Source organism: Canis lupus, chromosome X (genome assembly GCF_048164855.1).
Source record: "Canis lupus baileyi chromosome X, mCanLup2.hap1, whole genome shotgun sequence".
In the NCBI taxonomy this organism is placed as follows: Eukaryota; Metazoa; Chordata; class Mammalia; order Carnivora; family Canidae; genus Canis; species Canis lupus.
Window position 1 is genome coordinate 46613394 of NC_132876.1, and position 26693 is coordinate 46640086.

At 37.9% G+C, this 26693-nt stretch overlaps 2 protein-coding genes across 2 annotated transcripts; one reads left to right on the forward strand and one right to left on the reverse strand.

The window, feature by feature from the left end:
- Positions 1-1000: 1000 nt before the first annotated feature.
- On the reverse strand, positions 1001-26693 carry FAM199X (family with sequence similarity 199, X-linked). The gene is made up of 6 exons (XM_072817534.1): positions 26192-26693; positions 16223-16442; positions 6118-6267; positions 5513-5674; positions 2607-2873; positions 1001-1341 (listed from the first exon to the last, which is right to left on the reverse strand). Exons 1-6 carry the CDS (start codon positions 26386-26388, stop codon positions 1171-1173), a joined length of 1167 nt encoding a protein of 388 aa, XP_072673635.1. The 5' UTR covers positions 26389-26693; the 3' UTR covers positions 1001-1170.
- Positions 9488-10533, forward strand: LOC140628731 (small nuclear ribonucleoprotein-associated protein B). The gene has a single exon (XM_072818230.1). The coding sequence runs from the start codon at positions 9570-9572 to the stop codon at positions 10263-10265; it is 696 nt and encodes a 231-aa protein (XP_072674331.1). The 5' UTR covers positions 9488-9569; the 3' UTR covers positions 10266-10533.

Genomic DNA, 26693 nt, shown 5'->3' on the forward strand with positions numbered 1-26693 from the left:
AGAAAAGGAATCACACTACTTCTAGTGTTCATAACTCTATGAAAACATTTAAAGAAACTCCATGATTTCACATCTACAATAAGACTTCTATTAAGAGCCAACAAGCTCAGGATTTTTTTTTCCTATTATCTCACGTTCTGTGTATTTCTAGTGCTTTATAGAGACGTTTCGGAGAACTGTAAGGGTTTTCTTTAGTTAACTTTGAACATTTACCAGTTTACATGCCAGAAGCTGTTATACCAAATATTTAAAAATCAGAGCTGTGCTGGAAAAAATGACCTACAAAAGAACTTAAGATACAGTTCCTGCCTTTGAGACAGATTCACACCCTAAAATTTCAGGAAGCAGCGGAAAAGCAGAATTGGATGTTTTGCTTAATTGCTTCCTCCATTTGAGTATTAATCAATATAGCATCAAGTCTAAAGTTCAGCTACTAGTAACATTATTTCCTCAGTAGTAATCACTTACAAAAGGATTCTGAATTTACAGAAAGTAAAAAACAAATCTAACAGGAAAGACATTAGTGCCTATTTTTACACATTTGAGTTAACAAATGAAAACAGAACTAAAGCTAATGAAGGCACTATTGTAAACAGCAATCCACACCCCACCCCCCACAACCTCAAAAAAGGATGTCCACTAAGAATTAAGAATTATGCTATGGCCTTTAGAAAAAGCAAACTGAGGAACTGTAACATTAAGAAGGAAGCTGAATTATGATCACTACAGATATACCTATACTGACATAATAAACTACTTGTCAGCAGTAGCTTGAAATCTTCCGAACTGTAAACGTACTAGCTCTTGAAAAAGCCCACTTAACCACCCTAAAGTCTAAACAGTCAAAACATTTACTAAATTAGTGGTTCTTAAAACTAGAGCTGCGTGCAGCAAAACAATCTGGTGGTTGTTAAAACACAATGCTGGTCCCTCCCCCAGGGTTTCTGATTCACTGCATCTGGAATGGGGCCTGGTAGTATGCATTTCTAACAACTTCTCAGGTGATGCTGAAGCTGCTGGTCTGGGGACCACCTGCTGAGAACCACTGGACTTAAATACTAATGGTACATCAGCACAGCCCTAACCAAAAGTTTGGTCAAAATGCATGTAAACAAATAAAAGGATAGAACACTTTAACACCTAAAAAGAATGCCAATAAATTCATCCTTATTACATCAAAACATCTACATCTGCTTCATGGTCTTCCTCAGTCACTTTCAAGGACAGCACTTCTTCATTAAGGAAGAGCCCACTGAGCCTCTCCTTTCGAGCCTGCCTCTGCTCTTTCAGCTGCCTCTTGCGCAAAGCCTTCTGCTGTAACTTCCGCTGCTTGGATCGCTTCTGTCAAAATAAAAATTTCTAAATCAGTAAGGTTCAGTTCTGACATACCCATCTCAGAATTTTTTAGGGATCAAATTCTGTATTTTCAGAATATTTGGAGATGTTCAAATTCCTTTGCAGTATGATCCTGGTTCCAGTAAGTGAGCCACTGGAATGAACTGAGGGAAATGATACCTCAAGATTCTATTTGTATGGTATTTGACCAGTGAATCTTAGGAAGGACTGAAATTTGATCATTTTGATTAGTTATATATAATCAATCATTCCAAAGCCTTTTTTAACCAAATTAAGGTACATGGGTGTCACTGCAGAGTGAACACATAATGAACAATACTGAATGCCAACATAGAGAACATTGCCAAAATCTCTAATGCTTACGCTTTTAAGGTATCTTTCATTCAAAAGCTCTAGCAATTTTACAATGGCGGGAAAGAATCACGTCTTCTCCATATTAGGCAAATACCATCTTAAAAGCCCATTAGAAACCCAGTGGGTGCTCTTCCTTGTCACTGGTGAACTGATGCAAGAAAAAAAGAATGAAGAATATCTAGAGGAATACCCTGGCAACCAACAAAGATGGCTATGTTTCTACTTTGGTACAAGCCAGGGAAGGAATCACTGTTTATCTTCTAGTCACCACTGGGTTCCCAAAGAGTTATGAGATACCCTTCTTATCTTTAAGTTGGCTCCAAACTGTCACCACTGCAAGGAACTGAACTTACCTAAAGCATCACAAAAACATTCTAAATACACTACACCTCCCTATTTTTTATGTGCTCAATATTATCACAAAAAATTCTTCAACTGTAAATAGAAATTAGAGAAGGTGTTATTATATTTTTAAAAGATCTAATAAACATTCAAGATTAAAACATTAAGAAAACATTTAACACACACACACGACATGCAGAACATTGTTAGGAGCTAATAGACAGCAACATCAGCAACATAGTGAGACCTGCTCAGTAGTGAGTTACAGTCAATATTGCAATCTTGAGACTCACTATTTCCATCAATTTATCTTACTTAAAACAGACACAAAAATCAGATAAAATTGAATGTGATATGGGTGTGGGTCAAAACAGTATTTCAAAGCACTCAGCCTGAAGGGCTTTACTCAAGCAGAGTATCCTGCTTGTTCAATTAAAGCCAAAACCCACAGGCATCTAGAAAGCAAGATAATTTTAACTCTTCAAGAAATTTATATGAAGAAGTACTAATGTTAATATTGAAAGGTAAAGTTTTGTATTGATTAGACATTTTACTTTTGAATCCCGAATCCGTTCTGCTGCACTTGCAGACAAGTTGCTGTCACTGTGTGCTCGACTCATGTTGGCACTGGAGTTTGAAGCAGAGTTTCCAACACTGGACCCACTGCTGCTTGCAGAACTGACCATGCTGGCACTGCTGCTGCTGGCGCTGGCACTGGCACCGCTCACTCCACTGGTGCTTGCACAACTAAAGTTGCTTCTCTTCCAGGCCTCTCTTGCAGGCCTTTGGCGAGGGCTATGCTCCTTGATATAGTTTCTGACCTTGGAACACACAGACAAACACTGGTTAGTGTTGTTCCTTGACATTCTACCTGAAAATACTGGAGAAAAGAATATTGTACATAATGTAAAACATTATCAAAAGTGCTACAGATGTGCTCATCAGCAGGGAAATACAAATCAAAACTATAATGAGATACCCCTCACACCCATCAGAACAGCTAAAATCAACAACACAAGAAACACCAAGTATTGACAAGGATGGGGAGGAAGAGGAACCCTCCTGCACTGTTGGTGGGAATGGAAACTGGTGCAGCCACTCCAGATAACAGTAAGAAGGCTTCTCAAAAAGTGAAAAATAGTACTATCCCACGATCCAGAAATTGCACTACTAGGTATTTACCTGAAGAATACAAAACTAATTCAAAGGGACACACGCTTCCCCTAGGTTTGTACCAGCATTATCAACAACAGGAAATTATGGGAAGAGCCCAAATGTCAATCAACTTATGAATGCATAAAGAAGATGGTGTGGGGATCCCTGGGTGGCGCAGCAGTTTGGCGCCTGCCTTTGGCCCAGGGCGCGATCCTGGAGACCCGGGATCGAATCCCACGTCGGGCTCCCTGCATGGAGCCTGCTTCTCCCTCTGCCTGTGTCTCTGCCTCTCTGTCTCTCTCTGTGTGACTATCATGAATAAATAAATAAAATCTTAAAAAAAAAAGAAGATGGTGTGTGTGTGTGTATATACACACATAGTGGAATATTACTCAGCCATAAAAAAGAATGAAATCTTGCCATCTGCAGCAATGTGGATGCAGCTAGACAGTATTAATCCTGGGTGAAATAAGTTAGTCAGAGAATGACAAATATCATATGATTTCACTCATATGTGGAATTTAAAAAGCCAAACAAATGAGCATAGGGGGAAAAGAGTGAAGAGAAACCAAGAAACAGACTCTTAAATACGGAGAACACACTGATGGTTACCAGAGGGAAGGAGGGTGAGGGGATGAGTTGAATAGGTGATGGGGATTAAACAGTGCACTTGTGATGAGTACTGGCTATTAAATCTAAGTGCTGAATCACTAAAGTGTACATCTGAAACTAATATTACACTGTATGTTAACTAACTGGAATTTAAATAAGAACTTTTAAAAAAAGATTGGATTGGATCTTGAGATAAAACAAGACATTGGTTGAAAATCGAGTGTAACCTGAATACAGCCTATAGATTATTTAATAGTACTGTATCTATGTTCTTGCTTTTGATAAGTGTACCCCCCAAAAAAGAACTTGGATTGTAACAGATGTTTAACAAATCGAGTAAAAGACAGTAATTATAAAGAAATAAAAATAACATTTATTGTATTATAATATGATTGTATCTGTATTATAATACAGATTTATAATCTTGGATTATAACCTACATTGATTTCTTTGGCTCTTTCTTGAGTTGTAGACGCTGTGAAGACAAGGATCATTTTTTAAACTCTTTTGTATCCTAATATTTAATACATAACAGACACTTAACATTGTTAAATAAATCAAATAAAAAAGTGCTACAGATGTACATAAGTAGACTATAAGGATGAAAGAAATCTCTAAATGTACAAACAAGTACTAGAAAAATTGACATTGTTCAAAATTCTAGGATATATATTATGGAGCTATAAGAAAATAACACTCAGGGTGCTGGGTGGCATAGTCGGTTAGGTGTTCAGCTCTTGATTTCAGCTCAGGTCCTGATCTCAGGGTCATGAAATCAAGCCCCGCGCTGGGCTCTGCACTGAGCATGGAATTTGCTGAAGTTTCTCTCTTTTCCTCTGCCCCTCCCACTGCTCACTTGCTCTAAAAACTAAATCTTTTAAAAAAAAGAAAATAACACTCAGAGAAATTAACAATAGAACAAATCAGTTTAGGCATTTTTTAAAGGTCTCAATATGATTTAAGTAAGCTCCTGATTATATCTAAGATTAGGGTGTTTCCTAAATCTTAGCTAGGGGCCCATGGTACCTGTCTTCAAATGCAGGGCATCAATTTCAATACTAATAGAAAATGAGCTGGAATGTAAAAATTATAGTATGTCTGTTGAGAGAAATACTGAATAAAAACATTTTTACAAGCGATGATAAATGCAAAAAAAAAGCTTTTAAAAAACGAAAATAGAACATAAGTATTCATTCACCTATGTACCAAAGAAAAATGGAGATAAAGAAATGTGTATTTCAAAATAGCTGAATGAAAATAACATTTTACCCTACACAGGCTCAATTACTCCATAAGATTACTCAAATCTCCCAATTCAGATGTTCACTCAAGTATAGATAGCTCTCAATAATCAGTGTTTTGATTCTGTCAATCACTTTTTTTAAAGGTGAGTTAAAATAAATAAATAGCATAACCATCCCTTAAGTGGTAAAATTAAGTTTCAAAGCCTACACAACTAAACAGCAGGTCCTAGATCCACATGATCCCAGAAAGGTATTGCCAGGTGAGATGTACCTAAAACCTTACAACCATGTGCTCTCAAATATTGCCATCATTTTTTCTAATATTACATCTCACAGCAGTGATTTAGACCTTAATTATTTGTGTATTTTAACATACGATTATCCAACTCTACATTTTATAAAATAATGGTTTTGTTAATAGCTGTACAATCTGTATTGTATTTACATACCTGCTTCAGTTTTTCATCTGTGAGACAGTTAAGTTCAATAATAAACTCACTGTCCGTAGGGGAAATTTGAGCCGAAGGATCAATTATTTTTATAATATCAAGTTGCTCCCGAAGACCCATCTCCGTACTGACTTTACGACTCAGATACTCAATATATTCCACCTATGTGATGAAAAATTATAATAAACAAGATCAATGCCAAAACTTCTGATATTTTAATGTCATTTATAATGTGTTTCAAACATCAAAAGCACTTATGATATTTGTTCCCTGCAAAAACAGTTAAAGCCCTCACTCAGATTTTATTAGGCAATCCACATTTACCTAGTAGCTTTAAATAGGTAATACACTGAGCTTCATGTAATCTCTACATATATGCTTTCAATTAAGAATGTCAAGATCCAGGCAGCTCAGGTGGCTCAGCGGATTAGTGCCGCCTTCAGCCCAGGGCGTGATCCTGAGGACCTGGGATCAAGTTCCACGTCGGGCTCCCTGCATGGAGCCTGCTTCTCCCTCTGCCTGTGTCTCTGCCTCTGTGTGTGTGTGTGTGTGTGTGTCTCATGAATAAAAAAATAAAATCTTTAAAAAAAAGTCAAGATCCCTACCTGCTCATCATTTGTCATTGCACTCCAAGGAAGTTCATCTAAATTCCGGTGCTTATTTTTCTTTTTAGGAAGCAGGCAAGGTGAACTCGGAATACTGGGTATGACATCAGAAAGTACATCACTCCCACTAGCAATGTCACTGCCTGGTAACTTTATAAAAATAAGAAGGGGGTAGGAAAAGCAAAATTTTTCAAAAATACACTTTAAATAGCACAACATATTACATATTGATTAAAAATTACGTTTTAATGACAAATACAGAATGACGAGACATTAGTTCTGATTCACTCCTATTTTAGACAAAGCAGCAACATCAACATATTCTTTCTATACAGTCACTTGTTGAGTGAGATATTTCCCAAAAGCTTAAACTCATAATCAAGACTTGTTAATAAAATGCTAACTTAAGAGTCAATCATCATTAGGGTTTTTAATTCACAATGTGAATGTAGGCTAGGGGTTATACAGCATGATGAATAAGGAACATTGGACTCCATCTCAGGAGATGGGAAGGATCTGCCATGACTTGGCATTTTGCTCAACACTATGCTGGAAATACTGCCAATATAAAGACAAATAAGGCATGGTCCTTGTGCTCAAGTCAGTATTAACAACCTCAAGGCAATTAAAATAATTTAAAATATGCTGTTAATATAGAGCAAAAACACTTTAAAGATCAGAGTTTTATGACAGAAAAATTAGAAAAAATACTGAGACAATGGACAAAGGAGAAAAGTGAGCAAGACTAATACACAGAAAATCAGTTTAAAGTGAGATGAACACCAAAAATAAGTGCTATAATTTTTATATTGTCTATTATAAGCCAGTTAGAACAGATTTAATTTTTTAACAATTATCTTGAGTCCAAAGGGATACAAAGAATAGTACATATCTAATATATATAATTTGAGAACTTTGGACATATGCATATGACCATGAAACTATCACCACAATCAGGGTAATAAACATATTTATAACCTCCACAAGCCAGAATAGATTTAATTTTAAATAAATGTGTTTAGAGACACCTGGCTGGCTCAGCTGGAGGAGCATGCAACACTTGATCTCAGGGTCATAAGTTTGAGCCCCATGTTGCGTGTAGAGATATACTTAAATAAATAAACTTTTTAAAATAAACAAGTAAATTTAAGTCATTCATCCAAAAAATAATTTCTTCTACAAGTAGTACATAATTTTAAAAGATAAATGCTTTCATTTTTACAAGGTACAAAATACCACCTTTTTGTTGTTGTCCTTTGCAATTGCATCTCAACTCTGGATGATTACTAGGCTTTTGAAGTTACCAAAAGATAAAAGCTACTTTAGCCATGAAGATTATTACACTCACACACCTGGCCTCCTACCATACCTGTATCACTCTAATAGGTACAGGGGATTCAAAGGATTTTAAGTCATGGTCCTTATACAAAAACTCCTACTGGGGAAGATAATATTATAACACAAACATTCAATTATACAAAATAGCAAATGACAAATGCTAGATTTGAAATGACAGATCATCAACAGAAATATCTAGCAGTGAGTTAAAGCTGCAGGATTAAAACTTAGAAGAGCTATAAGGTGACAGGCAATGGGGAGTCAACTGCATAGAAGAGACTAACGAAGACAGAAATAGGGTTGATCACTATGCAAGGTGACCATGATGCTTAGAATGAAATTCTCTTAAGTTAGCTACTAATGTTAAAAACCACATTTTCATTTTAATAGTCACTGATAAGTCCAAGTACATAAATGACTACCAACAATTTGTATGACTTCCATTAAAATCTCATTAACACTGCTGGAATTGTTCATTCACCCTTAGCCCTGATGTTATCTAGTCAGTGTCATGAGAGAATGATTGCTGAATAGATGAAGGTCATCTTTCAGCCTTTAATGTCAAAAATGAAAATGTTTTGCTACTTTCCCTTTGAAAGATTTCAAATCACAACACTATTTACATTAAAGATCTCCCTGGGGTTCCTAAAACAAAATGAAACAGTCTGTATCAGATGAAAGCCCTCCTCTACTTCAAGCTCCTTTGATGTATTAGGTAAAGGAACTATCAAAATATGTAGACTCTCAAAATTTAAGAAAAATGTTTATCTAAATCTTTAGTGAACATCTGCTAGGTGACAGACTATATGTTAAGCATTTAATTTGTGCCTTTGGTTCTGTTTATGTGTTTGCTGGGGTTGGGGGATGGCAAATAAAGCAACAATGGTTCTTTGGCCATTTTCTTCAGGGAGAAGTAAAAAGATGCCAGAGTTAAATCCCAGTTCTACTGCTCACTAGCCAGGTGATCTTATGGAAGTTAGTTTTCTTCTTTGAGCCCCAGTGTTATGGTTAATGCCACCTATCTCAAAGGATTGTTGAGAAATTTAAATGAAGTGATAGGCCTGGCACAAGGCAACACTCAATAAACATGTGTTTTCCATCTTTTTCCATAATTTTGTATCCTTTAAATGGTAGCAAAAGCCATCAGAGAATGCCACATGCTGCTAAAGTGGGTGAAGTTTCAAAAGGTAGTCTCAGAATTACAGAATGGGGAAAAAGAGAAAGCATTCAAGTAAGGAGAATAACTTGGTAAAACCACAGATTTAAAGAAAATAGGATGAAGATAAGGAGACCAATATAATTAAAACAAAAGTCAATGCTAGGGATTTGAAAGCTCAATGGATGAACAAGCTGTTATATGATATGCAGATATAGGCCAGTAACATTTTCTAAGTAGAAGTAACTTGATGGAACTAGTCTTGAGGGAAGATGAGTTAAAAAGCAGTATGGGGACAAAACAGAGTGAAGAAAGACTGGAATCAGACAGGAAGTTCTTATTTGATCTAGACTTGGACTATGATAAACAACAATGCAAAGAAAAACGGGAATAAATAGGGAAAATTTCAAATGAAAAACAATGTACAAGGCTGGTTTTTTAAGATTTTATTTTTAAGTTATCTCTACACCCAACATGGTGCCCAAACTCAAAACCCTCAGATCAAGAGTCACATGCTCTTCTGACTGAGCCAGCCAGGTGTCCCTAACAAGGCTATTTGATAACTGAATGGATAGTAGTCAGGTGACTCCATTGAAACCAGAAGAAAACTGGCCACATTTTACAGTCTTACAACCCTCCAAGGTTAGTGCACTTAAAGAGCTCGATTTTTTTTAAAAAATAGCAAGAGACCTAAGGCAATGTTACAGATCTTCTAGTCCAACACATTCATTTTATAAATAAGGAAAAATCATGTCTAAGGAGACATCCTGATGTCATACAGCTAGTGTCAGTATCCAAAGCAGGATACAAGTCCAGTGTTCTCAATTATGCTGGGCTGTCTTGCCTTGCAGGTAGTTTGGAATGAGAGAAGAGGGCGGCGGGAAGCGGTGTAGTAGCGGGCGTCTAGGCCTCTGCTGAGGGCAATCCGGCGGGAATCGGAGCCATCAGAACCGCCACCATGACTGTGGGCAAGAGCAGCAAGATGCTGCAGCACATCGACTATAGGATGAGGTGCATCCTACAAGACGGCCGGATCTTCATTGGCACCTTCAAGGCTTTTGACAAGCATATGAATTTGATTCTCTGTGACTGTGATGAGTTCAGGAAAATCAAGCCAAAGAACTCAAAACAAGCAGAAAGAGAAGAGAAGCGAGTCCTTGGTCTGGTGCTGCTTCGAGGGGAGAACCTGGTCTCAATGACGGTAGAGGGACCTCCTCCCAAAGATACTGGCATTGCCCGAGTGCCACTTGCTGGAGCTGCCGGGGGCCCAGGGATTGGCAGGGCTGCTGGTAGAGGAATTCCAGCTGGTGTTCCAATGCCCCAGGCTCCTGCAGGACTTGCAGGGCCAGTCCGAGGGGTTGGTGGGCCATCCCAGCAGGTGATGACCCCGCAGGGAAGAGGCACTGTGGCTGCTGCTGCAGCTGCTGCCACTGCCAGCATTGCAGGGGCCCCGACCCAGTACCCGCCCGGCCGTGGGGGTCCTCCCCCACCTATGGGCCGGGGGGCACCGCCTCCAGGCATGATGGGCCCACCACCTGGCATGAGGCCTCCCATGGGCCCCCCAATGGGGATCCCTCCTGGTCGAGGAACTCCAATGGGCATGCCCCCGCCGGGGATGCGGCCCCCTCCCCCGGGCATGCGAGGCCTCCTTTGACCCTTGACCACAGAGTTATGGAAGTAGCTCCACAGAGGCGTGGGCCCGATTGCCACAGACGTGTTTGTTTGTTATGCCGTTGTTCTTGGAGTCTCACAGGATTGTCTGGTTTCCCTTTCAGGGCCCCCTCCCCCGGGAATGCGCCCACCAAGGCCCTAGACTCATCTTGGCCCTCCTCAGCTCCCTGCCTGTTTCCCGTCAGGCTGTACATAGTCCTTTTACTTCCTTGTAGCCTGTGAAACTAGTTTATAATAAACTCTTAAGAATATTGTAAAAAAAAAAAAAAAAAAAAAAAAAAAAAAAAAGGAATGAGAGAAGAATGCAATTGGCATATGAAGAGTTTGTAGTGATAATGAAAGAAATGCAAATGTCCTTCAAAATAACAATAGTCATTTTTCACTACACTGTAAGACATGTCACAAAATGGAGTCTATTTTTTTTCCCATGGAAACACTGTAATTGGAAGTTACATTACTGATCAAGGATTCAGCATCAGATAATAGGTACATTAAATAATAAGGTCATCAAAGTGGAAATGTCAAGTAGTCAATTGGAGATACGGGATTATAATTGCAGATATACATTAGAATCAACTGTATGGGCTCCTGTATATTTTATTAGATCAGCAATTTTCCATTTTATATCTCAAACTGAAAATGCTTTATAATTCTTATCCCATATTTTTCATGGACAATAATATTTAGTATATATTATAATCAGTTATTGTGACAAGTAGGGACAATTAAATCAAATCTCTGCCATATTTTCTGCAGTATGCAGCAAAATTTTTTAAGCTCATTTCTGGAACAGCTGATGTGTAATTTCAAATTGCACCTTTAGGTTTCAAGTGTGACAGCTGAATTAACTCTTTAAATTTTCTATGGTTCCCTGCTTAACAGTAATTTCTCAAGCTCTAAGACTAGTCAAATATATCTTTAATAATAAAAGGACTGCAAGCAAAGAAAACTATCAGAAAAGCAAAATGCTTTGGTGCTACTTCACTATAAGGTTAAAACCCTGCATTATCAAGTAGTTAGTATTTCTCTTCCCAGAGAATCTATAAATCCTTTATATTTACTTTAGTAGTAACTGAAACATGTTAAAAGATTTAAATGGATGTAGTTTTTAATCACAACAGAGGTAATCAGAATTTTTTAGTTAACAATTTTAATCTATATATTAATCCTAACAGCTAATTTGTAATTATCTTCTTGGATAATTTACTGCTCATCATTACACAAGGCCCCATAGAGACAAGAGAGCATGTTAAATCTTTCAGAATATTTAAATAATAGATCAAATAATAAATAATAACATTATTTAAATAATATTTAAATATACATGGTGACAGAGTTACTACACTCCAATTTCAGAAGTTGGGAAACACATTACTAAGGCAGGCCTTATTTTTGTTCAAATGTTATAGTCAGTCCTATACATTAATAGTGAGTAGTTGGGAATAGTTTTCCACTCTAACTTCTTATGAAATGAGTGAAGAATTCAGAAACTAAAATTTAAAAAACGCCTGCCACTTTGCAACATTATGGCTATGAACTCTAAGTTAAATAATCAGAAAAAATAATTCTCAGAATTATCAGAACTCCATCCAATTATACTTTATTAAGTATCCTTACAGGAGTCTGATTTTAAATACAAAGTATGCACTTTAAAAATGAGGCACAGGGATCCCTAGGTGGCGCAGCGGTTTGGCGCCTGCCTTTGGCCTAGGGCGCAATCCTGGAGACCCGGGATCGAATCCCACATCGGGCTCCCGGTGCATGGAGCCTGCTTCTCCCTCTGCCTGTGTCTCTGCCTCTCTCTCTCTCTCTCTCAATCTCTGTGACTATCATAAATAAATAAAAATTTAAAAAAAAATGAGGCACAGAATAAAAAGGTACCCACACAAAGATTTTCACTGCCATGTTACCAATAATAGAAAAAAAATTTTGAACAGATGTAAAAAGGGAATGGTCTCACAAGTTCTGGCACATCTAGTACCAGGAATATTATATAGTCATTAAGAGTCATTATGAATACCATGAAAAAGTTTATATGTTAAATGAGAAAAGTGTATTACAGTTCGTTATCCAGAAGAAAAGGGAGTACTTCCTAACCCATTCTATGAGGCTAAAGCAATACAAGATACCACAAGAAAACTACAGACTGATATCCCTTATGAAGGCAGATGCAAAAATCCTCAAAAAAATACTAACAAATGAAATCCAGCAGCATATTAAAAGGCATATATACCATGACCAATTAGGATTTATTCAGGGATGCAAGGGTGAGTCAACATACAAAAATCAATGGAATACATCATACTAATAGAATGAAGGAAAGAAACTATGATCAACTCAGTAAGTTCAGAAAAAGCATTTTGCAAAACCTAAATAGTTTTTTAGATAAAAACACCAAACAAACTAGAATAGAAGGGAAATTCCTCAATATGATAAAGGCATTTATGAAAAACCTACAGCTACCACTATGCTCAATAGTGAAAGATCGAATGCTTCTCTCTTAAGATCAGAAAAGACAAGGATGCCTGTTTTTGCAACTTCTATTCAACACTGCCCTGGCGATCTAGCCAGGGCAATTAAGCAAGGAAAAAAGAGCTACCCAGACTAGAAAGGAAGAAGAAAACTTATCTCTATTCACAAATGACAAGATCTTATACAAAGGAACTCTATAAAATCTACACAGAGAAAAATAATCATTTAAGTTAACAAATGAGTTCAGCAAAGTGGTAGGATATAAAATCAATATACAAAAATCAGTTTTATTTCTATACACTAGCAATGAACAATGCAAAAATGAAATTAAGAAAACCATTCCACTTACAACAGCATCAAAGGAATAGAATATGTAGGAATAAATTGAACCAAGGAAGTACAAGGCTTGGACACTAAAAACACAACAGATTCAATGCTATCCCCATCAAAATGCCAATTGCCCCTTTTGCAGAAATGGACAACTCTATCCTAAAATTTATGTGGAATTGCAGAAGGGATCCCCAACAGCCAAAACAATCTTAATAAAGAAAAACAAACTGGGAGACCTAACACTTCCTGATTTCAAACTTTACCACAAAGCTAGAGCAATTAAAACAGCGTGGTACCAGCATAAGGATAGACATACATATTAATGGAATAGAATCAACAGCCCAGAACTAAACCTATACATCTATGACCAATTCATTTCCACAAGGGTACCAAGACCATTCAATAAGCAAAGAATATAGCCTTATCACCAAATAGTGTTGGGACAACTGAATGTCTACATGCAAAAGAATGAATTTGGACCCCTATCTTACACCACATACAAAAAAGTAACTCAAAATGGATCAAAGATCTAAATATAAAAACTAAAACTCTAAGAAACAGGTGAAAATCTGCATGACCTTGGATTAAGCAATGTTTTTTAAAATATGACATCATAAGCACAGAATTCAAAGAAAAAATAAATTGAACTTTATTAAAATTAAAACCTTTTGTGTGTCAAAGGAGTATCAAGTAAAAACACAACCCACAGGAAGGGAAAGATCTTTTGCAAATCATGTATAAGGGTCTAGTAGCCATAACATATAAAGAACTCTTACAATTCAACAATAAAAGACAAAACAATTTAAAAATGGACAAAGGATTTGAATAGACATTTTTCCAAAAAAAAGAATACCAATGGCCAATAAGCACATGAAAAGATGCTTGACATCATTTGTCATTAGGGAAATGCAAATCAAAACCAAAATGAAGTATTGTTGTACACACAGTAGGATGGTTATAATCAAAAAGACAATAGCAAGTTTTGGCAAGGATATGGAGAAATTGGAAGTTTCATATATTGCTGGTGGAAATATAAAGTGGTGCAACTATTTTGGAAAACATTTTGGCAGTTCTTCAAAAAGTTAAACATAAAGTTATCATATGACCCAGCAATTCCACTCCGAAGTGTATATCCAAGAGAATTACAAATATACATATTATGTCAACTATACTCAGTAATAAAAAAGATACATCCATATAAAAACTTATATCTGAATGTTAACAGCAGTATTATTCCTAATAGCCCCAAAGGGGAAAACACTCATCAGCAGATGAATAAACAAACAAAATGTGATTTGGCCCTATCTATTCAGCAATGAAAAGGAATTGGTATGGACTGAATGTGTGCCCCCTTCTTTCACCACCACCACCAAGTCCCTATCTTGAAGCCCTAATCCCCAATTCAATATGTGGAGGTAGGGCTTTGGGTGATAATTATGTTTACATGAGGATAGAGGATACATGATGGGATGTGACTATAATTACAAGAGGATGAGGAGATCACAGCCCTCTCTCCCCTCTACATGTGAAGATAAAGCAAAAGGCAGCCATATACAAGTCAGAAACAGGACCCACACCAGAACCCAACCATTATGGCATTCTGACCTTGGACTTTTCAGCCTCTAGAACTGTGTGAAAGAAATGCCTGTTGTTTAAGCCATCCAGTTTATGGTATTTGTTATAGCAGTCTGAGCTAAGACAGAAATGAAGTACTGTGACACACTATAACATGGATGAACCCTGAAAACATGCCAAGTGAAAGAAGCCAGACACAAAGGCCACATATTATATGAAATGTCCATCCAGGAAGGCACATCCATAGAGAAAGTAGATTAGTGGATGCCAGGTGATGGGGGCAGGGGGGAAATTGGGAGTATCTGCTAACAGGTATGGAATACTTTTTAGAGAAATGTCCCTGAATTAGATAGTGGTGATGGCTGCACACCACTGTGAATATATTAAAAATCACTGAATTATATACTTAAAATTATTAAAATGGTGAATTTTATCTCAATATTTTAAAGGCTAAAAAATTTTTATGATTTTTATCTAAATCATATTTACAACTGTATATAAAACAGAAACATCTGAAATATAAAATATAAAAATAGAGTTTTAGATTACTTTTTCTCTTTAAAAACTCTTAATTTTCAGTGTAGCATTTTTATAACAAGAAACTTAAACCAATCTAAATATCCATTATTAGAGAACAGATTAAATAAATTATGATTCAGCCTTCAAAAAGAATGAGATGTTAGTTGAAAAAAAGCAAAGGGCCAAACAGTGGCTCAAGTATGATCCCATTTGTGTTTTTCACATTCTGTAAACATACTTGTATCTGCACAAGCTCTCAACAGTGGTAACCACAGCAGAGTGGGACCTGGAGAATTACTTTTAATTTCATGCCAGTCTGTTTTCACACTTCAATAAGAAAATGTTTCAAATAAAATAATATTTGATTCCTCTCTTGGAATACAACTTCAAAAATTTGGATGGCTTTCAAAGATAGCAGGCATTCAAGTATCTGAATATAACATCTCCTATATGCAAGGAAAGCTTCTTCAAATGTTACTGTCTTTTACAATCAGAAAATGGATCTTGCGATAACATGATTTACATTTTCTGATAGACTGCAATCATTATAAGGCAGAATTTCCAAAAAATTTTCCAAAAAGCCATTTTACATGCTATATATGCCACAAAAAAACCACTATAGGGCAAAAAACATCCCTACATATGAAGAGAATTCAAAATGGGAAATTATATTTCTGATGAGAACCAAAAAGTATGTTTTTATAATAGTGGTTTGTGATATTAAATATATAGAACATGACCCGGATGCAAGGATATTGTGCCTATAAAGACACAAAGGCTATTTCCTATAATTAGGAAGAATATACTTGCTTGGATTCATGCATAGAAAAATACTGATGATATATAATAATGAGAACATTATACAAGTAGTAAATTATATGAAAATCCACAGAAGGATATCTATAACATCAGAGACCTAAATGGTACATTAGTAAAAATAAAGGATACATGTTCCATCTAATTCTTTATATTGTCAGAGATGAAAATATCAAAATTTCTTCTATTTATGGAGTAATGATGGTAATACAAGAAAAAAAAACCTACCTGCCATTCAAACTCACTATCTGACCAATCCCAGTATGTGCTAATAGAAGAAGAGACATCACTGCAGACACTCCCCTCAGGGAATAAATCAAAAGAAGTGAAGTCTTGATCATCTAACAGGGAATAGCAATCATCTTGATCTCCAACAGAAACTGAAGAAAATAGCTCCTCACTGCATTCTGAGCTGGCAACACTTGTTCCACAAGAAGTTAAGTTCCACCTTAAAAACACAACACAAAAGAAATCATAACAGGAACTCCAGAATCCCCACAATCTTAAGATATTAATAGGAGATACATTCAAGATATTTATGAAGAATAGAAGTATAGTTTTAGATATGACAATGATACTGTGATTATTTTCAAAAGAGCCCTTACCTTTTAAAGATGTATACTAAAACATTTATGAATGATATATATCTGGGATTTTTCTGAAAATAATAAGGGTTTGAGTAATGAGTAGTGATATAAAGCATATTGCCATATGTGAATAATTGTTGAAGCTGGATGATGGATATATGAAGTTCATTACACTATTCCCTTTCCTTTTATATTTGTCTGAAAATTTTTATAATAAAATATTTTAAAAGAAAATTGTATCTAAATTAAGAATAAAGTAAAACCTTCATCTATAAATAAAACATAGGATAGTGGTTATAAATATATTTTGAAGTCAGATTGAGTTCAAATTCTCGCTCTGTAATTTGACTGCTGCTTGATCTTAAGCAAAACACACCCTCTTCAGCCTGTGTTTTCATTTTAAGGAGGAGTTATTATGAAGATTATACAAGAATGCATACAGAACTCTTAGCAGACATAAAAAGTGCTCAATGCATGGTAGCTATTATTATTATTAAAAGAAGAGGGTAGCCATTGCAGGGCAGAGAAAAGCACAAAAAGTACACAGAAGTTCAAGAAGTGTTTAAATAACTTTTACTTACCAGTGCTATAAAAGATCATTGCAAAGATGTTGGAATAAGAAAGGAGTAATAAAGAATATTAAAATGACCAAGAGTTCCATTACTCAATAATAACTAATCCACAATATTTTAGTACATATATATTTTTTTTACAGAATCATCATTCTGCACATATACACACACACATATATATAGTTTTTAGTATCCATTCTTCACTTATCATATATTAAGCATTTCCCTATGTATATTACTTGAAAACATTTTAATGCCTATATAATATTCCACTGATTAAAAAGTCTCATAATTTATTTAACCTTATTCCTTCAATAATACTTAGGCTGTTTCCATTTTTTTGGTATTACAAATAATACTGAGATGAACCGTTTTGTTTATAATTATTTATCAACATATATAATAAAAAATAGTGAAAGGGATTATAGGGTTAAGGAGAGAAAATGAGTGGGAAATATCAGAGAGGGTGACAAAACATGAGAGACTCCTAACCCTGGGAAACGAACAAGAGGTAGTGGAAGGGAAGGTGGATGGGGGAATGGGGTGACTGGGTGACAGGCACTGAGGGGGGCACTTCACGGGATGAGCACTATTATACTGTATGTTGGCAAGTTGAACTCCAATTAAAAAATATACAAAAAATACAAAAAAAAACATATAATCTCTCAGGAGAGATTCCTTGAAAGGAAAGTACTGAGTCAAAGAATATCAACACTTCTAAAGGTCATATCATACTTAGTCAAGTGCCTTTCTGAAAGGCTGCATTAATTTACACTCCCTGAAACAGTATATAAAGCATGCTCATTTCACCACAACCTTAACAGCACTGGAATTTTCTTTCTTTTCTTTAAAGATTTTATTTATTTATTCATGAGAGACGCAGAGAGAGAGAGGCAGAGGGAGGAGCAGATTCCTTGCAGGGAGTCTGATGTGGGGCTCAATCCCTGGACCAAGGATATGGGATTTGGGATCATGGCCTGAGCCGAAGGCTGACGCTGAGCTGCTGAGTCTCCCTGGCGCCCCAGCACTGGAATTTTCATTTTTAAAGTTTCACCTATCTGGTAGGAAAAACCATTTTTACGTCAATTTTCATTTCTTCAATTACTAGCAAGATCAAATTTTAAAATATTTGCTATTTTGCTCTAGTGTTTTTCTATGTGTTAATGTTTTCCTTAATGATTTTATAAGTTCTTAGTGTATTAAGAATATTAACATTTTGCCTGTGGTATCTGTTGCAGCGTTACTTTTGTCTTTAAATCTACATATCTTTCTTCTGTAAATTTCCACTAGCTTCATACATTAACAAGATAATCTTCATTGCTTAGGCAGTAGCCTACATAATTAATCCTTAAGATAATGATTTAATACATTGGATACTAATAAAATACTGAAATAATGGCTTCCTGAAGAAAAGCCTGTTACTTATCTATTATTAGGTTGTTTCTCATCTTTCATTAAATCTATTTTTTTCTTGAACTGTGTTTTTCATTTTTTAACTCTCCCTCCCTTATTTTGTATTACTAATCTTAATTTCAAAGTTCTTGGTTTGCAAAATGTGGGCAATCCGACAATTTTATGTCATTTTTCCTTTGAGCTAAAGGTAGAATATTTTAAAGGTTCAAAACACACACATGACACTCTCTAAACTATTATGGTTCAATAACTATAAACACAGATATCAACAAGCTTTTATAAATAGGCAAAAATCTCAAATTCATCTAACATCTTAGAATACCTTGTAATATTACCTAGTTTCACCATATGCTTCCTAGGCAGGCAGTATCCTCATTTTTTAACTTAGAACTAACCAAATTGTTCAGGATGTACAATAAGGCAATATAAAAGCTAAAAAATGACAAACACTCTCTTAGATCTAGTAAACCATTACCTATGCTGTATTCTGGGCAAATTATTTTTTTCTTTTTTGTCTTCAAAATGCTAGTGGCAAAAAAGAAATGCTAATGGCTTTTTTCAACCTTTATTCATTCAGCCACTCAACAACCATTTAGTTAGTATCTTCTATGTACCAAGTACCATGTTATGTGGTAGGAAAAGCTGTTAGGTAATTGTTTTCAATAAAAAATTTTTTGAGCTTGCAAAAATTCAGTAGAAATGTGTTTCCTTCTATAATTATGACTTTCCTTTTCAGAAAACTATGCTAGATTTGATAATCTAATGTTTAAATCACTGACAGGACAGTTATTTGCTTGCTTCTGTGTGTGTGTGTGTTTTAAAGATTTTATTTATTTATTTGACAGAGAGAGAAAACACAAGCAGCAGGCAGAGACAGAGGGAAAAGCAGGTTCCCTGCAGGGAGCCTGATGTGAGGCTCAATCCCAGGACCCTGGGATCATGACCTGAACCAAAGGCAGATGCTCAAATGACTGAGCCACCCAAGAGCCCCCCCCCCCCAGTTTTGTGCTCTTAATGTAGGGCAAAATCAGTATCTTTCTCAGTTTTTCAGGTCCATGTCTTTATAAGAGATTTAATAGGATTCTGGCTATTCTGAGGAGCTTTTGCTCTTTTTTTTTACAGTGACTTAAAAAAGGTTCATATTCGAAACCAATCATTTACAAAATAGAAACATTTTTACTACTAGACATTTTTTTAAAGATTTATTTATTCATGAGAGACCCAGAAAGAGAGGCAGACATATAGGCAGAGGGAGAAGCTCCTCTGTGGTGAGCCTGATGTGGATCTTGATCCCAGGATCCCGGGATCAGGACCTGAGCAAAAGGCAAGTGCTGAACCATTAGCAGGTGCCCCACTCCAAGAGATATATATTTTTAAATTCTATTATCTTCTAATTTCCAAATATTATTTTATTATTACCTTAAGGCAATGTGAACAAAAACAAAGTAGGCAGTAGTACGTTTATCCACTGCAATTAGTAGTGTTAGTGTTAAATTGGCATAATCTTTCTGAAAATAGGAAGACTGGTACTTGGTACTGTATATACATCAAAAGCTTCAAAAAGTTCATTCCTTTGGACTCAGTAATTGCCCTTCTAGGAATGATCACTTCCTCAAATTGAAATTGGGAAAAAGATTTGAGACCAAACATGTCCAAATAGTCTAATTTATAATAACCAACAAAGGAAAAAGATATGCTTCCCAAATATGGGGAATAAATAATATATCTAAATAATGGTGTTTTATAATCATTAAAAATTATATTTTCAGGAAACACCTGGTCGGCTCAGTTGAGCCCTCAACTCTTGATTTCAGCTCAAGCCATGATCTCAGGATTGTGAGATGGAGCCCCATGTAGGGCTCTGTATACTCCCTGCAGAGTGTGCTTGTGGTTCTCTCTCCCTCTGCCCCTCCCCCTGCTCACACACTCTCTCATCCAAATAAATAAATAAAATCTTTTTAAAAAATATTGTATTTTCAGCCTATTTTTTGAAAACAAAAACGCTCACAATATAAGTATAAAAACCTGGTCACAAATCATATATAACCTGATCCTGATTTTTTGAATTATATATGAACATAAAAAGAATATTGGGATCCCTGGGTGGCGCAGCGGTTTGGCGCCTGCCTTTGGCCCAGGGCGCGATCCTGGAGACCCAGGATCGAATCCCACATCAGGCTCCCGATGCATGGAGCCTGCTTCTCCCTCTGCCTGTGTCTCTGCCTCTCTCTCTCTCTCTGTGACTATCATAAATAAATAAAAATTAAAAAAAAAAAAGAATATTAAGGGCACCTGGGTGGCTCAGTGATTAAGCATCTGCCTGTCACTCAGGTCCTGATCCCAGGGTCCTGGGATCGAGTTCCTCATTGGGCTCCTCACAGGGAGCTTGCTTCTCCCTCTGCCTATGTCTCTACCTTTCTTTTTGTGTCTCTCATGAATAAATAAATAAAATCTTTAAATAAAAAAAGAATATTACAAGTAACAACATCAAAATGCTGACAGTTGTTATCTTTACTGAAAGGGATCATGAGTGATCTTTAGAGTTTTGTATATATGCCAATTTTCTAAAGTGAGCTTTTATAATAAAAATTAAAAAAAAAAATTTAAGTGTGATTCTTTTAGACTATTCTGTTGGTTTCAAACATGTCATGAATGACCACTGTGTGCATGTGCTTAGTGCTGAACTATTCAAATCCGCAAACTTCTTATATCTTATTCCAGTAGGAGAAAGCTACCTAACACTAAGATTCTAGTTATAACCATAAAATTATTCACAAAGTAGACTTTCTACCTTAAAAGAAAAATATTGAGAAGACTCCTAATGAGGGCACCTGGGTGGCTCTCTCGGTTAAGTGTCTGCCTTTGGCTCAAGTCATGATCTCAAGGTCCTGGGATTGAGCCCCATATTGGGCTCGCTGCTCAGTAGGGAGCCTGCTTCTCTCTCCCCTTCTCCCTCTACCCCTCCTCCCACTGCTTGTGCTCTTTCTCTCGTGTTCCCCCTCAAAAGAATAAAATCTTAAAAAAAAAGAATCCGAATGAAATGGAGTTTAATTCAATAACTAGGCTTGCTGCCCAAATTTCAGTTTAAAAAAAACTAAAGCTGAGAAAATTTATCTACAAAGCTTATCTGTCAAAACCCCCATATAGCCACCCCCAACCTCTGCTACAACTCTGGAGCACAGTAGGCCATCAAGGTCCCAAGTTAGAGCAGATGACACAACCCCCCCCCGCCCCCGCCCACGCTACTCAAATGCCCAACTCTCCTAGAGATCTCAATTGTCTTCATATCATTACCCATCCCTCCTACCCTCTTCTGTAGTCTTGGAAGAAAAAAAAAAAAGCCATGTCATTTCTAAGACTAATTATTCCATTCGTGTTCTGAGTTCATCCCAGTCATCTCCTGTCATCCCACACTCTCCTCTTACTTTCAGTTTCTCCCTTTCCTGTGGGCTGCTAAGGAGCTAAAAATCTCTATTCTTAGAAAAGAAAAACTAAACAAGGCAAACAAACAACAATGAAACATTCAACTTTTTTTTCAGATTACCACATCTCCTCTCCTTCCTTTCCCTGCTAAATTTATTGAAAAGTTTCTTCTTCTCTCAACCTTTCTAAGCCACAGTTCTACTCCTAACACATTACTGTTCTACTGTTCTTTCTATTCCAAATGCTCTCAAATCCGTATTTCTAGCCTGGATAATTCTCCCAAGTCTGATCCCTATTCTCAGTTTGTCTCAACAAATCCCTAAACCAAATTCCTCCTGCCTTTATAATCTGTTACTTCATGGAGCATGGTTCCCCCACCTGCAAATCACAGCTCTTCTGCAACTGTTAATTCTATATTGATAGGAAGCCTGTGGGTAGTACAAAAGATACACAGTAGTCTTGAGGCTCTTCTGGTTAAGGTGATTGAAACAGGGCTCTAAAATCAAATAACTGAGTAACTGCTTTAATAGTTCATTTCCTATCCTGCCAATAGGGTGTACAAAAGTGAGGCACTGTCCTCCCACATGCTTTTCACAATTGTTGAAAGTACTGATGTACTACTATTAAAGATGAAAAGAATAACACATCAAGTAGTTCATATTAACCTCCTTCATCTCACAATTTAATTACAGGGCAGCCCTGGTGGCACAGCGGTTTAGCGCCGTTTGCAGCTCAGGGCATGATCCTGGAGACCCGGGATCAAGTCCCACGTCAGGCTCTCTGCATGGAGCCTGCTTCTCCCTCTGCCTGTGTCTCTGCCTCTCATTCTCTCTCTGTGTCTCTATGAATAAATAAATAAAAAATCTTTTAAAAAAAAACAATTTAATTACAGAACTTACCAGTATCATTATAATTTTTTTTTCAATTTGGTAAATGACTTCCCTTTTTGATAATGGTGGAGGTTGCCATGGACAAATGCTAAGAAAAAACTCACAATTATATCATAAATATCCTGTCCCAAAACCAAAGAAAAATGCCTTAAACACCACATATATTCCATATTAACATTTAAGTTAAAAAATAATTGGGGTGTCTCAGTCAGTTACGTGTCTGACTCTTGGTTTCACCTCAGGTCATGACCTTAGGGTGGTAAGATGGAGTCCAGTATCAGTTTCAGTACTGAGCCTGCTTGAGATTCTTTCTCTCCCTCTCCTTCTGCCCCTTCCCCCTCTCATGTGCATGCTCTAATAAATAAATAAATCATTAAAAAATAATCAAGTTTCTTGGTTTATTGAAATTTATTTTCAGGACACCTGGGTGGTTCAGTCAGTTAAGCGTCTGCCTTTGGCTCAGGTTATGCCAGGGCTCCCTGTTCAGAGGGGAGTCTGCTTCTCCCTCTCCCTCTGCCCCTCATACTCATGCTCTCTTTCTCTCAAATGAATAAATTTAAAAATCTCTAAAAAATTTTGTTTTTTTTAAAAGACTTTATTTATTGGAGAGAGGGGAGTATATGGTCCTCTCAAATGCCATCTTGAGGAGGGCTAGGAAGGCAGAACATTCCAGAATGAGAGAACATTTAAAAAGCCTAGGTGGCCTAGGGCAGAAACATCATCCAATGTAAATACTGCAACTTCTGCTTACCCTAATCTCTGTTGAAAAGGGTACAAAGCAAAATACATTAGATCTCCTACTGTCATCCCAAAGCCTTGAGAAAAGTAGGGCAGGAGAGAGAGGTTTTTAAAAAGCAGGCAAAATGTTTGACTTGGGAAAACTGGGGATGAACAGGAACCTCCCTGTCTATATTATTTCTTTACTTTTTTTAAGATTGATTGATTGATTGATTTATGATAGACGGGGGGGGGGGGGGGGGACAGAGACACAGGAGAAGAGAAGCAGGCTCCATGCAGGCTCCATGCCAGGAGCCCGACGTGGGACTCGATCCCGGGACTCCAGGATTGCGCCCTGGGCCAAAGGCAGGCGCTAAACCGCTGAGCCACCCAGGGATCCCCTCCCTGTCTATATTAACTGCTCCATTCTGGAAAACAACCTTGACCTTACCTCTGTCTCTAAGAAAAGGAGTAGGAAAACACAAGAAAAAAATGGAGAGGAAGAAAAAGAACAAAATGAGCTGTAAGAAATGTATTCTTCTCCTTGCTTCACTCATCAACCCAACAGTTTTGGCAGTGCTTACTTACCCTCAGCCTCCTTCCTCACTCCCTTGCCCTCATCATCAGTGCAGGCTAATTCTGAAATCATTCAACTTTCCTGTGTATAGGACTTGCTCCAATGTTGCTAACCTTAAATACCAAATATGTGCAAAAGTATTCTTTTATATTGTTTTCCAATGCAAACAACCCTAAACACACTTGATCTCATAAATCCATTACACTCATGTTATAATCACATCATGGGTTAAATAAGCTTCTCTGAGTCAGTCTAAGAAACTATAACAACCGTTTAAAACATTTGTGCCATTAGTTCTGTTCCAAGTTTCATCACTGGCTCCAATGAAGTAATCTTGGCTTTGCCTACTGTTTTATGACCTTGAACTCAGTCTTTCCTCTCTGGGCCTCAGTTTCCTCATTTTTGCAATGACGATTGGAAAAGTAATAAATTTACTACCACTTCCTTTTCCAATGTGTTACACTGATGTTCTGCATGACTGTTTAACATGTCATTTCCAGACTCTTTCTTTCAGGTAAGAATCATGTTTTATACATTCTTTGCATCTGGTAGAAGCTCAGTAAATCTGTAGAGTGATTTAAGAGGTGGTGGAGGGCATGCAAAAGACATTATAAGATGGAAGGATTTGTTCATGCTGATATTGTGAACTAGAAATCAGAACTAGACTCCTTAATTCAATTCCAATATTTTCTTTCCACAGCTGAACCCATCTCCTCCCTTGTTCTCCATACACCCTCCCAAGCCTTGGTATGTATCTATCAAATATCCACCTTGGGGCTTCTGTGTACAGGTTGGGGCTACCTGTACACCATCTTCACAATCTTCACATTTGGTATTAAACTTAAATGCTTACATGAGAGAATTCTCCAGAACACTCTAGCTTCCAATAAAATCCGTTAGGAGATGTGCCCTCTGAGTAAATTTGTATAAGCCCATTCTAAGCTTAGCTTCGTCCTTCCACTGGGGGAGCAAACCAAGGGATATGCTACATGAAGGAATCTTCGAGATTTAAGGTTATACATTTTGGCAGGGCCTAAAATGGTAAAGCAAAGAGTTCATAAGGAGGTCTTGTTTCCTATACCTCCACCAAAAAAAAAAAAAAAAATGGGGTGGGGAGTGTAAATTGGGCCGGGAGGCAGATTAAAAATCGGGAAAAGGAAGATTCTACCTTTAAAAGTGCCATCTTTGGGATCCCTGGGTGGCGCAGCGGTTTGGCGCCTGCCTTTGGCCCAGGGCGCGATCCTGGAGACCCGGGATCGAATCCCACGTCGGGCTCCCAGTGCATGGAGCCTGCTTCTCCCTCTGCCTGTGTCTCTCTGCCTCTCTCTCTCTCTCTGTGACTATCATGAATAAATAAATAAAATCTTTAAAAAAAAAAAAAAAGTGCCATCTTTCAAAAGATCCATAGATTGGTTTTGAGCCATCCAAAGTCTACTCTAGAGTGTATGGGAGATGGAAGGGGTTAAACTTTTTCGGGTGGATGGAGTAGGGATGCATCTTAAAATTGAGGGTGGAGGGATCCCTGGGTGGCGCAGCGGTTTGGCGCCTGCCTTTGGCCCGGGCGCGATCCTGGAGACCCGGGATCGAGTCCCACGTCGGGCTCCCGGTGCATGGAGCCTGCTTCTCCCTCTGCCTGTGTCTCTGTGTCTCTGCCTCTCTCTGTGTGACTATCATGAATAAATAAATAAAATCTTAAAAAAAAAATTTGAGGGTGGAGATTTGGGATTGATTCTCTGGGCACAGATGGGGTGGGAGGGGAAAGGGAGGAATCGCTATGATCAGATGATGAATGGGGAAAAGAGAGCAAGTAAAATGCCGGACCAAAGGAAAATCGGGAGGACTAGGGTGAAAATAGGGAGAGGGAACAGGAAAGGAGCGCTGGTCGCAAGAAGATGGGGGAGGGGACGAATGGAAGCGCAGACCCGAGGAGGAGCACCAGGTTCAGGAGTGAGCCAGCGTTCTCCAGTTTGAGTCAGGGGTGTGGGCAGTTAGCCCCTGCCCTCCGCAGCGGTTCGTACCTGTTGGTGTGGAAACGGTGGAGTGGATCCGTGCGATGACAAGAGGACAGCTGGCAGCCGAAGTCGCTGATGTCCAGGCAGCCTGGCTCCTCGCTCGGGCAGGTGCCCACCCCGCGAGGGGGTCCCAGGAGCGGGAAGGGCTCCTCGGGGGTTAGAAACTTCTCGTACGAAGTGGTGGCCGACGTCTCGTCGGACATGGCTGGAGATGGCCTGGCTTTGGGCTCCCTCCCTGGCCCGGGCTGCTTCTGTGCCTGCCCCTTCCCCCACTCTAACCTGTCCGCCTTTGCCGAGCCGGGGTGTGCCCACCGCAGCTCACCAGCAGGCTGAGCTCCACGGCCAGATGCCGCCCGGTGAATGCCGACCGCGCTAAGAGGCTGCTAGAGGCCACAGCAGCCCACTGGCCACCCAGTCAGCGCCTCAGTGGCCTCGGCAGCGGTCTCCGTCGCCGCCGCTGCCCGGCCCAGCCCAGTCAGCGCAGCGCAGCGCCGCTGACCGCAGCGCC

Excerpts from the sequence above, each read along its gene's own strand:
- LOC140628731 (XM_072818230.1), top strand. The coding sequence starts at position 9,570 with ATGACTGTGGGCAAGAGCAGCAAGATGCTGCAGCACATCGACTATAGG.
- FAM199X (XM_072817534.1), bottom strand. The coding sequence starts at position 26,388 with ATGTCCGACGAGACGTCGGCCACCACTTCGTACGAGAAGTTTCTAACC. Across the intron at positions 16,443-26,191 it reads CACCGTTTCCACACCAACAG|GTGGAACTTAACTTCTTGTG; the intron begins GTACGAACCGCT and ends TGTGTTTTTAAG. Across the intron at positions 2,874-5,512 it reads CAGATGAAAAACTGAAGCAG|GTCAGAAACTATATCAAGGA; the intron begins GTATGTAAATAC and ends GTGTGTTCCAAG.